Below are 13,938 nucleotides of genomic sequence, written 5' to 3'. Positions count from 1 at the left end.
TTTCTGAATTCAAATTTCTTATTTCTGTCTGTTACAATTAGATATTCCTATTTACACTTTCCAGATAAAGCAAATTCAAATCCATTGCTTCAAAACAATTCATTCTTTCTCCAAAGTTTTATCTACATTCTTTGTCTTTCCTCATGAAATTGTAATGTGCCCAGTTGCTGAAGTTTACGAACATCAGGATCATCACAAAAAGGAACAGGATACTTCCTTACCTGTAATCCTTTAACAATTCCAGTCTATTTGTGGAGTGAAGTTTCAGCTTTTGTCTAGTATTGAGTCCCTTCAGGATCTCTAGCAACCCCACCCCAAAAAAACTAAACTCTGATTAGTTCCATGTTCTACACACGTCCACAGATTTCCCTGCCACTGGACAGCTGTGAGAACTAACTAATAAAATGAGGAAAAGGAGCTCTATAAACTACAAACTCCTCTAAAAATATTCATATTATCCTCATCTATCATTTAAAACCCAGCTGAAAGCATCTTCCTCTGTAAAGCCTTTTCCAATATGCTATCTGTAACGCCTCCTCCTGAACTCACACAGCATTGCCTGTCCCTCTTTTCACAGCACAGAGGCACGTGACTGATCTAGTCCATAAGATAAAAATGTTTTTAGTAGAGTGTATTAAAAAATTCAAATACTTATTTCATCTTTGAATTTTTCCTCTTATCATGTATTCTTAGGTTGACCAGACATGTGAAAATGAGAAAGCTCTGTGATGCTTGGCTGAACTTCACCTAGATGAAAAAGCCTCTCAATTTTTGGTACAAATGAGAGTCATATGTTAAAAAAAGATGGACACATCTTTATTTCTTAAAAAGTTTTACAGGTGATTCTGATGCACTTCCAATATTAAGAAGTATTCTACAGCATAGTTTGTTTTTTTTCCTCCAGTTTTTGGTGAGGAGAGAGGTAAACTTTGACAATGCATTTGAATGACATTTTACTATTTAATAATGAAGCTATTAATGCAGTTAGCACAAAAAAAATGAGAAATAAAACAGAAAAACCATCTGATATAATGCTGCTTTGTATCACGAGAATATGATCACTGCACGGTCATTACATCTAATGAGTGACGTGATAATGAATGTGATAAACACATAAATATATAAAAAATATTATTTAGTGGATGCCTCCTTATATATTTAAAAGTAACTCACATAACGATTCAGTTAAACAGAGCTACCTAAAATGTAGGGTAGCTTTATCTTTCCTATCTTTGTAGTCAAAGTTCTATTCATATTTGAGGAGAGAAAGTAGAAGGATCTGCAGGATCCACTTTCATGTCTATGTAAGAATCATGTAGTTTTTTATTCACTTGCAAGTGGCAAAACTTGCTTCAGAACTATTTTTAAAAATAGGTAATGGGTCTTTACTATTATTTTAAATAAACACATGAAAAATTTGTCCTTAGGTTTCAAAAATGCCTCAGAATTCATGGTTCCTTTTCACCTAAACACCAGGCTAAAAACTATGAACTGTATTTCTCTAGGACACTGAGCAGGTATTACCTATAGTTATACAAAGTTCATTTGCAAATTAGTTAAGATTCTACGTAGAAACAGGATTTAGAATAAAAAGGGACAGACTTAATTGTAAGAAAAGAGATAACAGCTTCTTATGGAAGCAATTAATTATTCCCCTAGTCAACTTTATGTAACACTAAATTGACCTTTTTTCTCTTTTTTTTCAGTTATTTTCATTTATGTACACCCTTTGCACCTATGTTGGGAGTTTGAGGTTGGGGTGAGGGGAGGATATAATACATGGAGAATGTGGCCTTAAAGTCCTCCTTTTCTTCAATTATGTAATCAAATAAATTTTATCATTAAGAGATTCAAATTTCAGTGAACTGTCATTTAAATTTCATTTAAAATGAAGGGATAAATATATCCTATTTACCTCATCTTTAATGATTTTCATGAAAGGAAATATGACTCTCACATTAGTTGCTGTTCTTAAAAGCTGGTAGCATTGATCTACAAAAACTTGTTTTGAAGGATTAGACTTAAGCTGAAGTTTACTCCATATGAAAATCAACTCCCTGTAAATGAGAAAAAAAAGAGAAATATCAAAAATACAGTTTATTCAAATACAGACATCAGCTATCTTTCCCAGATTCTATAGTACCCTGGGCTGGGATGTTTACAAAGTGGGTGTAAATGGATATTAAGTTAAACCCCAAGCTACTTTTGCTCCCAATTTGGGACTAACAGAAACTGGGGGGAAAGAGAGATCAGAAGTTGCAATTTTGCAGTGACCTAAGGAATCTTTAGTACTTGATCAAAACAAATTCTAATCCCCGGGTACTAATATTAATGATATTATTTTTAAAAAGTAACTGTGGCCTTTAATTAATACCCACTTGCAAATTTAGAAATCAACATTGCAGACTTTCAGCAAAGAAATGGTTTATATTTTTCATTTTCAATCCATTAAGATACCAAAAGTACTACAGATTAAAAGTGTAAGTATAATATAGTACTGATTCTGAAATTTTACATTTAGATCATCTGCTCTTCCATTAAGATGTAATACCTTTAAAAGGATAAGCTATGGACCATTTAAAATATTTCACAGGTAGATTCTCTTCTAAAATATGGCCAAGGTTACCAGTTGAATAAGGTAGGAGCAGTGGGTTTTGAGGCAAAGGAAATCCTAAGATATGAATGTTCTATCTGGATATCACATTTTAGTGAAGTAGAATTCCTTGAAAAGTGTCACAAAAGTTACATAATCCATCATAATCTAAAAGTATTAAAATAATTGATGAAAAAATGTTTTTAAAAAGTGATTTACTGAGTGTGTACTCTGAGCCCAGAGCATACAGCTATTAAATCTTAGGACAGCTTGACTACCATCATGAAGGTGCACACCGTCTATTTAGAGAGACAATACAGAAAACACAAAACAAAAAGTGATGGCAACATAGGAAGTAAAAGCGAAATTCCATTTCACACTAGCTGTGTGAGTGTACATAAGTTTCAGTGCACCACTCACTTTTTTTTTTTTTTGCACACATATTCCTTTAGAAAGCTCACCAGGTTTCACATCATGCTCCCAAATCTCTAGCTCTGACTTCTTCCCCAGTTTCCATACCTGGGTATTTCAATTTAGATTGGTTTCTATCACTTTAACCCACTCAGATCAAATTTAATTCCTTGCAAAATTGATTATTTTTCCTAGTCACAGTCACTGACACTAAACATTCCTCTAACCTGGTTGGTTCTAACCTGTTTGTTTTGCATTCTTTGTATTCTTGTCCGCAGTTATATCATACTTTCTCAATGCTGCCACCTTAGGCCTTTTAATTTTTCATATGTATTTCTACAGGGGTTGCTAAACTGAACTGTTTCCAGCCTCCCAGATTCCTTGATTTAGTACTTACTCAACAGGACTTAAAGTGTTAAAAGCAACAGAAACATGGGCTGAATCCTGGGCATTCTTCCAGGTTGGTTTCCTCAGTATCAGTTAATGTGCTTCATTTATTTTCACTTTCTGTTTTCTTGATTGTTCTACTTGGAAAATATATCTCTATATCTAATATGAGCTTATCTTTCAAAGTCCACATTAAGTGCCTCTTCTTCATTAAAACCTTTACAAATGCCCCAAACTAAAGTGATAACTACTTCAGAACAGATCTAATCTCTCTTATTAATTCCACGCCTTTCATATACTTCTTTGTTTTATAAGTCCTGTTTCCCCACCTATTAATAAGTTGTAAATCTTCTCAATGACACATTGTATATGGAGGTAGTGGCAAGAACAGCAGATTGGGAATAAGAGAGACCTGCACCTCAATAGGGCATTACATACCAACTGGCATGGCACTACCCAGCTCACAGTGAACCACCGTTTTCTAAGAATAGGCGTAATACAGAGTTGGAACCTCAGTAGCCATGTCTCCTATGTGACCCTCCTCACTCTCCTTAAAATATTAATTCAGGGTTGGGAAACTGACCCCAATTAAGTCAGTAAGAATCCCTGGAACGTTCTCAACTCTCAACTATGAAGCTGGGGGGACTGTTGGCATTCCTTCTGGTCTGCAACAGGGAAGACTGAAGCCAACTGGCTGAACAGAGAAGCTTTTGAAAACCCCCAGCAATTTCAGTGTCCCTAGTTGCAGTTATCTTTGAGGACTACATTTTTGGGCTCATGTCACACCCTAGTATCCATTCAATAAATACTGCCTTTTCCCTAAACTAGTTAGACATGGGATGTTATCACTTGCAAACTGACTAGTATAAATCCCAACTTCATTTTGTTACTAGCTGTGTGGCTTTTATCTTTTATCCACACTTTTCTTACACATAAAAATGACTGAGGTAAGTGAAAACACCTAGGTGTGAAATGTCTGATACATACCAGTATTTAATGAATCATTCACTGATGGTCTTCATTGAGAAGACCAAAGGGAAAGCTTAATGAAACTTACATTTTCTTTTCAGAGGGTCCTTTAAAAAAAACACAGCACTGATTTCGCTATACCAGCACATTTCCCAGGTAGTTAACTGCCAATACAGCCATCAAGTTATTCAGTTGTAGGAAGCCTATAGCAAGGTCTGCAGCCACTCTTACTGCACAGGTTATTTTTCATACTATACCCATTTACAGTAAGTAATGTTTAACAGCAGAGGCTGTGAGTCAGGCTGCCCGGGTTTGACTCTGGCTTCATTATTTACTAGCTGAATGGCTTGGGCATAATATTATCTACCCCATAAGATTGCTGGAATAAATGAAGCACTCAGAAAATATAAACAGCTATGATTATAATATTACTATGATCATTAATGGTGAGAGAAATGGATTAGTAGTTTGCTTCACCTGCTTGATACAGAGCAGAACTGGTCTATGGATCAGGTTTTGTCATCAGAGAGGGGAGACAAAGAGTAAGCTGAGACCAAGATGAAACAGATAACACAGACCTTGTAAGCTGGAAAAAATCCTGTTCTTCAAGTAACACTGAAAATCAAATTTTAGAAGCAAAAAAAAAGGACCCCAGCAATATAAAAGTAAGAATAATAAGAGGGCAGGTGGTCAGAAGTCAGCCCACTCACAAGGAAGGACAGAGAAGCAGGCTAAAGATTCCTTTCCAGTTAGGCAACTGGGAGTCACACACCCAACATCTATTCTTAGAAAGTGACTGCGGCCAGGAGCAGGAAAGATAGGCACTGTTCTATTTTTAAAGTTCTTCCCTAAAGAGTAGAAACTGGTTAGCTAAGAGAAGAAGGAAATAAAAATGTTCTCCTGGGGTTTTTTTGTTTGTTTACACTTGATTCCAGTTTACTTATGAGTATGTTAAAATGAAAAGACTAAAGATGTCCTGTAAATAGTTTAATATACCCAAGGCTGAACATTCCTATCACCATAGGAAAAGATGCACTTTAACAGTCATGGCTATATCCTGTTTCAGAACAACATATCAAGAAATAATACTCTGAAAACTATTTAAAAGCGTATGTCTTACTACCACCTCTTGATCCCTTCCTATTTGAAATTCCAAATTACATGGAAGGCTTCTGAATAAAAGTTAGTATAATCTAAAAGTATAGTCCTGTAGAAGATAAGTCCTCTAGTTTCTAGACCCTCTGCTTTCTGGTTTGCTATTAATTAGCTATTTGACTCTCTGAATCTGAAGACTTTACTCTGTAAAGTCTACAGTATATTAAATAAGTTTATCTTAAAACAATGACTGGGAGAGGGGGTTTAAAGTATTTAAGAATTTAAAATTTGAAAGCATTTATTTAAAAAAGTATTTATAGCCCATATTATTTCATATGATGTTAGGCAAATGAAATCTAGTTTTCTCTTAAGAATTAATGACATGTGGAGTAGTAGGGGTGTGTGTGTGTGTACACTGGGGTAGGGAAGGCAGAAGTTGTTAGAAACTTTTCTAATTATTTTTCATGATTTCATCTAAAAGCACTTGAAGGATTTGTACTAAAATTACTCTCAAATCACTTTCTAAATTACATGACTGCTGGATAAACTAGATGCTAGTAACTTTTAAGTGGTTTTAAAAATGTTTAGAAAAATTAAGTCATATAATACCTTTTACATTAGCACACCAAAAATGAAAAACTTAGGTATAAATTGAAGAAAATGTGTATAAGATATATATGAGGAAAACCACAAAACTCTGATGAATGTAATCAGAGAACTAAATAAATGGAGAGACAGTCCATGTTTATGGATAGGAATACTCAATATTATCAAGTTATGAGTTCTTAACAACTTGATCTACAGATTCAGTCCCAATCTAAATCCCGGCAGGTTATTTTATGTATATCAACAAGCTTATTCTAGTTTATATGAACAGACAAAAGACCCAGAACAGCCAATACAATACTGAAGAAGAATTAAGTTGGGGGACTGATGCTACCTGACCTCAAGACTTAATGGACTCTTAAAGCCAACATAATGAAGACAGTGTTGTACTGGTGAAAGAACAGACAAACAAATCAATAGAAGGAACAGAGAGCCTAGAAATAGACCCATAAATATAGTCAACTGTTCTTTGACAAAGGAACAAAGGCAATACAATGGAGTGAAGATACTCTTTTCAAGAAATGGTACTAACCTTACACCTTTCATAAAAATTAATTCAAAATGGATCATGGCTTAAACAGAAAATACGAAACTATAAAACTCCTAGAAAATAACATAGGAGAATACCTAGATGACCTTGGGTATGGGTGATGCTTTTGTAGATATAACACCAAAGATATGACCCATGAGAAAAATAGCTGATAAGCTGGAAAACAGCAATAAGCTGGACTTCATTAAGATTAAAAACTTATCTGTGAAAGACAGTATCAAGAGAATTAAAAGACAAGCCACAGACTGGGAGAAAATATTTGTAAAAAACACATCTGATAAAGGGCTGTTATCCACAATATACAAAGAGCTCTTAAAACTCAACAATAAGAAAACAACCAAATAAGCAACCCAATTAGAAAACGGGTCAAAGACCTTAACAGACACCTCACCGAAAAAGATATACAGATAGGAAATAAGCATATGAAAAGATGTTCCACATCATATGTCATCAGGGAAATGCAAATTAAAACGAGATACCACTACACACCTATTAGAATGGCCAAAATCTGGAACACTGAACACAAAAAATGCTGGTGAGGGTATGGAGCAACAGGAACTCTCATACATTGCTGGTGGAAATGAAAACTGGTATAGGCACTTTGGAAGACAGTTTGGCAGTTTCTTACAAAACTAAACATAATCTTACCGTATGTTCCAGCAATCGTGCTCCTTGGTATTTACCCAAAGGAGTTGAAAACTTATGTCCACACAAAATCCTGCACACAGATGTTTATAGCAGCTTTATTCATAATTGCCAAAACCTGGCAACAACCAAGATGTCCTTTAGTAGGTGAATGGATAAATAAACTGGTACATTGAGAGAATGGACTATTACTCAGCACTAAAGAAATGAGCTATCAAACTGAAAAGACATGGAGAAACCTTAAGTGCATATTACTAAGTGAAAGAAGCCAATCTGAAACAGCTAAATACTGTATGATTGCAACTATATGGTATTCTGGAAAAGGCAAAACTATGGAGATAGTTAAAAAAAAAATCAGTGGTTTCTAGAAGTGGGGGCAGGAGTTGAAGGGAAAGGTGAACTGGCAGGGCACAGAGGATTTTTAGACAATGAAAATACTCTGTATGATAAATGATGGATATATGTCCTTATATATTTGTCCAAATAGAATAATTAACACCAAGAGTGAACCCTAGGGTAAACTGTGGACTTTGGGTGACTAAGATGTATCAATGTAGGTTCATCCTTGATAAAAAAAAAATAAAAATGTACAACCGGTGAGTGATCCCAAGAGCTTGTTTGGAGGTTCTAGCAGGGAATCGCAGCTACTCGTATAGCCTTGACTGAGAAGAACAGTCCTCCTCTATTCAGGATGCTTGTCCTTTTCGACTGAGAACAGCTTCGGGAGGGACGCACATGGAGCAGAGAGGGAAGAAGGGGACACCTGCCTCACCTGCCAGATCAGGTGAATCAACCCTGGCGATCAACAAGGTGACAGATGTCGCAGCCAGATCACCTTCACATCCAACTGGTAAGTGATCTTGATAATGGGGGAAGCTATGCATTTGTGGGGACAGGAGGTATATGGGAAATGTCTATACCACCTGTTGATTTTGTTGTAAACCAAAAACTGCTCAGAAAAATAACTTTTAAAAAAAATTTTTAAGTAACACTAAATTTAATTTAAAACATCGCTGCTTCATTTTAACACATTCCTTAAACATTAACACCACTGATTATTGGTACATGATCATTGTCTTTTTCAATCCTTAGGTCTTACAACATACTACTATTTCTTGCACAATAAAGGAGAAAAAAAAGTGACTAAACATTCTCACATAACTTTTAAAAAATATAAAGTACACACTCTGCTAACCAATTCTCCTTCTGTTCCCCATCTCACCATTTCAATTTCTATATTAGGAACACTTACCAGATACAGTACATATCCCCATTCTGGAGCTGTGGAATAAGAAAGGATTCACAGAGTTGCAAGGCTAACATAGTCTTGCCTTCTTTTTCAGTGTTACAGATGATATCAATTCCACTCTTACAATCAGTTTTCAGTAAATGCTATAAGAGGAAAAGAAAAATCAGTTCATATCATTTAAAATATCTAGAAAGATAGTTGCAAAAAATGTCTAAACATTCAGAAGGAATTAGATTTCTACATCTCTACAAAGACAATGATGAATTGTACAGAAATTTTTTCCTGATTTCATAGTTTCACTATATATAGCACCTACAGTTTACAGTGACTACTTTTAATCTCATTAATGTCCACAACTTGTAGGTACATAGGGTCCATATTAGGAAAAGATTCTTTCATTTAAAAAAAAACACAAAATAACATAAGCATTTAATTTCTTACTACTTAAGAAGCAAAACCAAAATGCTTCTTAGTTTTTATTTAACTTCTTCTCTGTCACACCAGAAGCTTGTTCAACATGAATAATGCTTATTAAAAGATTTAATTTCAAAACCATTTGTTAATATCAGACTCAATATGAGCTTAAAGAATGGTGCCAAATGGGACACATCTAGATAATGTAATCTTAAAACCTTTGGTATTACTATAAAAAGGAATTTAACAAGAATGGGCTACATTTTTTTTTTTTTCTTGGTAAGATCCAAATGGTAATAGACAAAAGTAATCTCAAACAATACCTCCCGAAATAGCTGATCTTCTACAGGTGACATAAACAGACATGTGAAGAGTGCTTGATGGAAGTACAAGTCTTTACTGATTTCTGGATGATTTATACAACATTTAATAAGAGCCATTGCTTCAGGTATGCGTTCACAAGCAATTAGGTATCTGGCACGTAGTTCAAAGAATAGTGGATTTTCAGAACTTAAATATTTGTTCACTATATTAAAAAGAAAACAGACTTATTACTCTCAAGAAAAGGTTGTCTAAAACTTTGTTCTTTGAAACTTTAGCACTAACATAGTATCTAATTAAAATTAGTCATTTAATTAAACAGCATTTTCCTTAGTAGGAGTTTATTTGTAAAAAGATTACTCAGTTAAATGATTAGAAAAATGGAAGTAAGAGCAACACCAAAATTATGCTCAAGAAATATCTGCTGACTCTGAGTCTAAAAAGCAAAAAAAAAAAAAAAAAAAAAAAAAAAAAGCATGAAATATTCTTTTTTCTGTTCACTAATACATTAAAATATGTTTCAACTGACATGGGGTCTGGAATTTCTTTCTAGTCTAAGATTATGTATTTTATCTTCTTACTGCCCAATATTTTCATTACTATAAGATTAAAAGGCTAAATCCTAATTTGTCATTAAAACCACATTAATTCAGATTACTTATAGAGAAATGTAATCTCAATTAATGAAAAAATTCACTCATAAAAGAAATATATTTTATTACCTTCCAACAAAAAATTAAGCTAGAAGTAGTGTCAAGTAGGACTGCTTATTAATATACACTCATGTATCACCAAGGATAATTACTAATTAATACCTGCTTTTACACAATTTTAAAATGTATAAACGCCTTTATCTACATAAGTTCATTTAGACCTAACAACAACCTCATGACAGGTTTAAATACTTGTTTTACAGATCACAAAACTGAGTCTCAGAGAGGTCAAATGACTTGCCCAAGGACAAAGAATTAATTAAGTAAGTGGCAGAGCAGGAACGGGAACCCATACTTTATGATTTCAAATCCAAAAATGTTTTAATTAGTTATATATGTTTAATCAGCAGCTTCTGAAATGCCTATGAATAATGTTTTATTTGGGCTTCAACATTTGCCTTGCAGTTCTGTTTACAGTATGTGATAAGCAGACACTGATTTGTATAATTAATGCAAAGATAAACTTCAAACTGATCTTTACCCTAATGATCACCAACTAGAGGAGAGTCATCCATATTAATGAGGTTCTAGAGCAGCTTTTCCCAGAGTGAGGTATGCCAGCTACTGTCAGTACAAGAGGAATATGTATGAAAGGACTAGATATAGTGTAAACTGTATATATTGAGGCCATCAGCCCTCATTAACCAACAACAGGTTTGTTGTAGCTCTGACTCAGAGAAGCCTAAGAGCTACTACTCTAAAAGCCCAAACTTCTCCTCTGTTCTTACTCCCTATAAATCTGTCTTTGCCTAGCTCCTTTCCCCTCTGGCCACATTCCCCAGTTTCCTCAGAGATTCCTGCAGGCTGTCACCCTCATCTTCCCTATAATTTGGTGGTCCATACTTTTCCTCAATAATTCAACTCTTTCTCCTCCAATCAACTACCTCCATCTTGAGTTTTCTTACTGCTTTCTGAGACCGTGACATCAAGTGCTAGTCTCCGTTGCATCCTTTGTGTATATACCACTATAGCGCTGCCACCTGTACCTTAGCCCTTTCCTTCTAGTCTTGTCCTACCTCCTATCTCATCTCACCACTTTGCACTACTTCTCCTGGTCTTAACTTTTTTTTTTTCATCTTCTCTCACATCTCTGTTCTAGTCTTCTGTACTTGTATCTGGGGTCAGCTGGCTCTTAAGCCCTAGAATCACAGCTCCTTCTCCACTCAGTTCTACTCAAAACCCATCCCCATCCCTTTACCTGGGACAAATGGAAAGATTCTAAACTATTTAGGATAATCAGTGGGGCAAGATGTCTTTCTCACCAGACCAATTTCTGAATGGATCCAGAGCCGAGAGGTCTTGTCTTTTCGCTCTGGCCACGTTACAATTGCATGCCATAGACCCTCTCCATGCTCTCAAGTGTGTCCACACTTTTGTGCTTATTCACTGCTGCTGAACTTACATTCTAAGTTTTGGTGACCCCAAATGTTCTGAAGCTCGGGAATAATATGGCAAATGTTTCTTTAAAATAATTAGCTAGAAGTAGTCAACCGAGATTCCTGCCTCAGAAGGAAATTCTGGCTCACAGGAACCACTGTGAGTCTATGTTGGAGAGGAAGTGATGTCAAAAAAAAGTACACAGGTGGTAAGGGTATGAGACAAAATTTAACTTCTATTAATGAATGAAGTTTGGGAAATACTGCTCTTGAGTATTTGGAATTGAAATTTAGTTATTCATCTAACTAGTCATTCATTCACTTTGCATTCATCATGTGGTTGTTCATTCAACAAACACTTATACTGAGCACCTACTCTGTACCAGGCACCAGGCCAGATGCAGGATATACAGTGATGTATATTAAACCAAAAAGTGAAGGAGTTCCATCCTTCACAGAGCTTCCTGTAGAAGGGAGATTCCATGTACTTAAGCAGGGTTTTTGTTTTTTTTTTTAAAGTGTTCTTTCTTAAACAGATATTTTAAAAATATAGCCGAAGTGACAAAAACAAACTCTATAAATAAGTAGTATCTGGATAGTAAATGTATTAACACTCTGAATTCCCATTAGAATAAATGGGAAATTACTAAAAATAACTGTACCTAGTCTTGTGTCAAAAGTCACTCTTGGGCCAGGTTAGTATAACAAATTAAACACACTTCATGTGAAAATACATTCCTCTTCTTCAATATTATAAAATAAAGAAGAATCACTACTACTGCTCTAGTTAGAATATGAAATTGTGTTTGCTTCTCACAAATGTTGGTTTGGATTTTGAGTCTCCTGAAGTACCTATCTCCTGAGATGCTGGCTGGGCTTTTAGAACAGCTTGCAACACTGGATCTTCCCATGGGCCACCATCTCTAATGATTCGAGTCACCAGTTCCAGATTCACATTTCCATATCTGCGGAGGTGATTCTGGCATTCCTAGGAGAGAAAAATCATTTTGGCTTTGTGAATTTAAAGGGGTTAAAGACTAAACTTGATCATCATTGTCAATAAAATGACTGATGGTCAATGAGGCAGCTGTTAAATTATAAAAGAGAAAGGGTTGCTGTATTAACCTAAGTAGGGTATCAAAACCCCATTCATATACAAATAGGCTTAAATGCCAAAGGTTACACAGTTTGTACATAACTGGACTTAGAAAATCCCATTATAATAGGGATGAAGTGTAACCTAAGGGAAAAGTGTAAGGGATGCATCATTTCTAGAAGGAAAAGAACCAGGTTGCAAAAATATAAGACGTGTATATTCAGTTAAATTTATGTGAGGGCTCGTGACGTTTCCATCAACAGTGGCAGGCAAGAGCCTGACAATTCTAAGAAGGGGATAGAGAGGTTCCTGCCCAATGCAGACTCTGGCTGACAGGTAGTACAAATCCCCTCCCCTAATCCCAAATGTAGAATCTCAGATATGGCAGAAGGCTGGAAGATGGAAATTCTATTCCACTTGTTATGTAAGTAGATTTATAGTCTTGGGATGAGAAATGACAGGTTGAAGGAATGCATCCAGCCTATAATATGAAGACTCTGCATTAGGTTTAAGGTAAAAATATTACTGATAAATTGGGCATTAACTGATAATTTGTCTTTGCATTTGGGGGTATTTTTTAAAAGATATTTGAAATGTTTTTAGAGAATGTGTTATCTTAAGACTTGTGATTAAAATATGAATTATGTAACATGCAGTCTGTAAACAATGTTTAATATTTAGGAGAACTTGGTTTATATATTTTAGAATTAGATTTACAAGATTTAATCATATGATTATGCTTTTTTGATTCATTATATACTTTGTTAGGTGTTTTTTAAAATGTTTCAGGGAATTTAATTTGATAATTTAAAAAGATTAACTGAAGGCCTAGTGAAGGTATGGACAGATTTTTTTTTAATGCATAAACTGAGCTTATTTAAGGCCTTAAGAAAAATCTGGATATTGAAATTAGCATTGTTAAAAACTGGAATAAACTGCACATCAATTAAAACACAAACAACTGTCAAGAATTTTTCTGTGCTCAAAAAATCCCAAAGACGTGAAAAGCTTAGTAACAGTTATAAAGCGAAGCTTCAAGATAAAACAATATATATTTACAAATTTCACTTAGCAGATGAATCATTAGGCTACATATTCAAAGTAGCAATAAACACTTGCTTTTATTAAACTGTCATGTTCTTCTATCATTTGAATGTTCCAAAGTGATATCTATATGCCACTTTCATTCATTGTTAAAATACACAAAGGTTTTGTTTTATAAGAGAACAGGGCAGTAGAAGAAATCAAGTTTCAAGATAAAGAATTATTCAAAGAAGTCAAAGGATCATTAAATGAAAACATGAAAGTAAGTATCTTCTAAAAGTTATTTTAGCACATTCCCAAATTAAAATAACCAACCAAGCAAACAAAAACCCTATAAACAATGGGCAAGTTACTTAACCTCTCTGCTCCTTCAGTTAACTCCTGCAAAATGGATACTAAAAACACCTACTTCATAGGATTGTTGTAAGGATTAAATAATACACAATACTGAAAAGTGCTTGGGACAGTG

General features: G+C 34.7%; 1 protein-coding gene and 1 long non-coding RNA gene across 6 annotated transcripts in view; one reads left to right on the top strand and one right to left on the bottom strand.

The window, feature by feature from the left end:
* The window catches only part of ZNF654 (zinc finger protein 654), an 86,427-nt gene that overhangs the window by 7,258 nt on the left and 65,231 nt on the right, over positions 1-13,938 (bottom strand). The window contains 4 exon segments of the mRNA XM_006188208.3: positions 1,916-2,057; positions 8,509-8,648; positions 9,243-9,445; positions 12,182-12,317. Of these exon segments, the coding sequence (XP_006188270.3) occupies positions 1,916-2,057; positions 8,509-8,648; positions 9,243-9,445; positions 12,182-12,317 (621 nt within the window).
* Positions 1-13,938, top strand: part of LOC116663065 — a 36,545-nt gene that overhangs the window by 12,116 nt on the left and 10,491 nt on the right. For 2 of the 5 annotated variants that reach the window (XR_004319118.1, XR_004319124.1), the window contains exon 3: positions 7,947-8,106. This is a non-coding gene — a long non-coding RNA (uncharacterized LOC116663065). Of the gene's footprint in view, positions 1-7,946; positions 8,107-8,348; positions 9,715-10,156; positions 12,186-13,648; positions 13,732-13,938 lie in introns of those variants that run through there. The other 3 variants (XR_004319122.1, XR_004319125.1, XR_004319119.1) reach the window with 3 other exon arrangements.

The sequence above is a fragment of the Camelus ferus genome, chromosome 1 (assembly GCF_009834535.1).
Source record: "Camelus ferus isolate YT-003-E chromosome 1, BCGSAC_Cfer_1.0, whole genome shotgun sequence".
Lineage (NCBI taxonomy): Eukaryota > Metazoa > Chordata > Mammalia > Artiodactyla > Camelidae > Camelus > Camelus ferus.
This window is presented reverse-complemented; position numbering and strand designations above follow the sequence as displayed.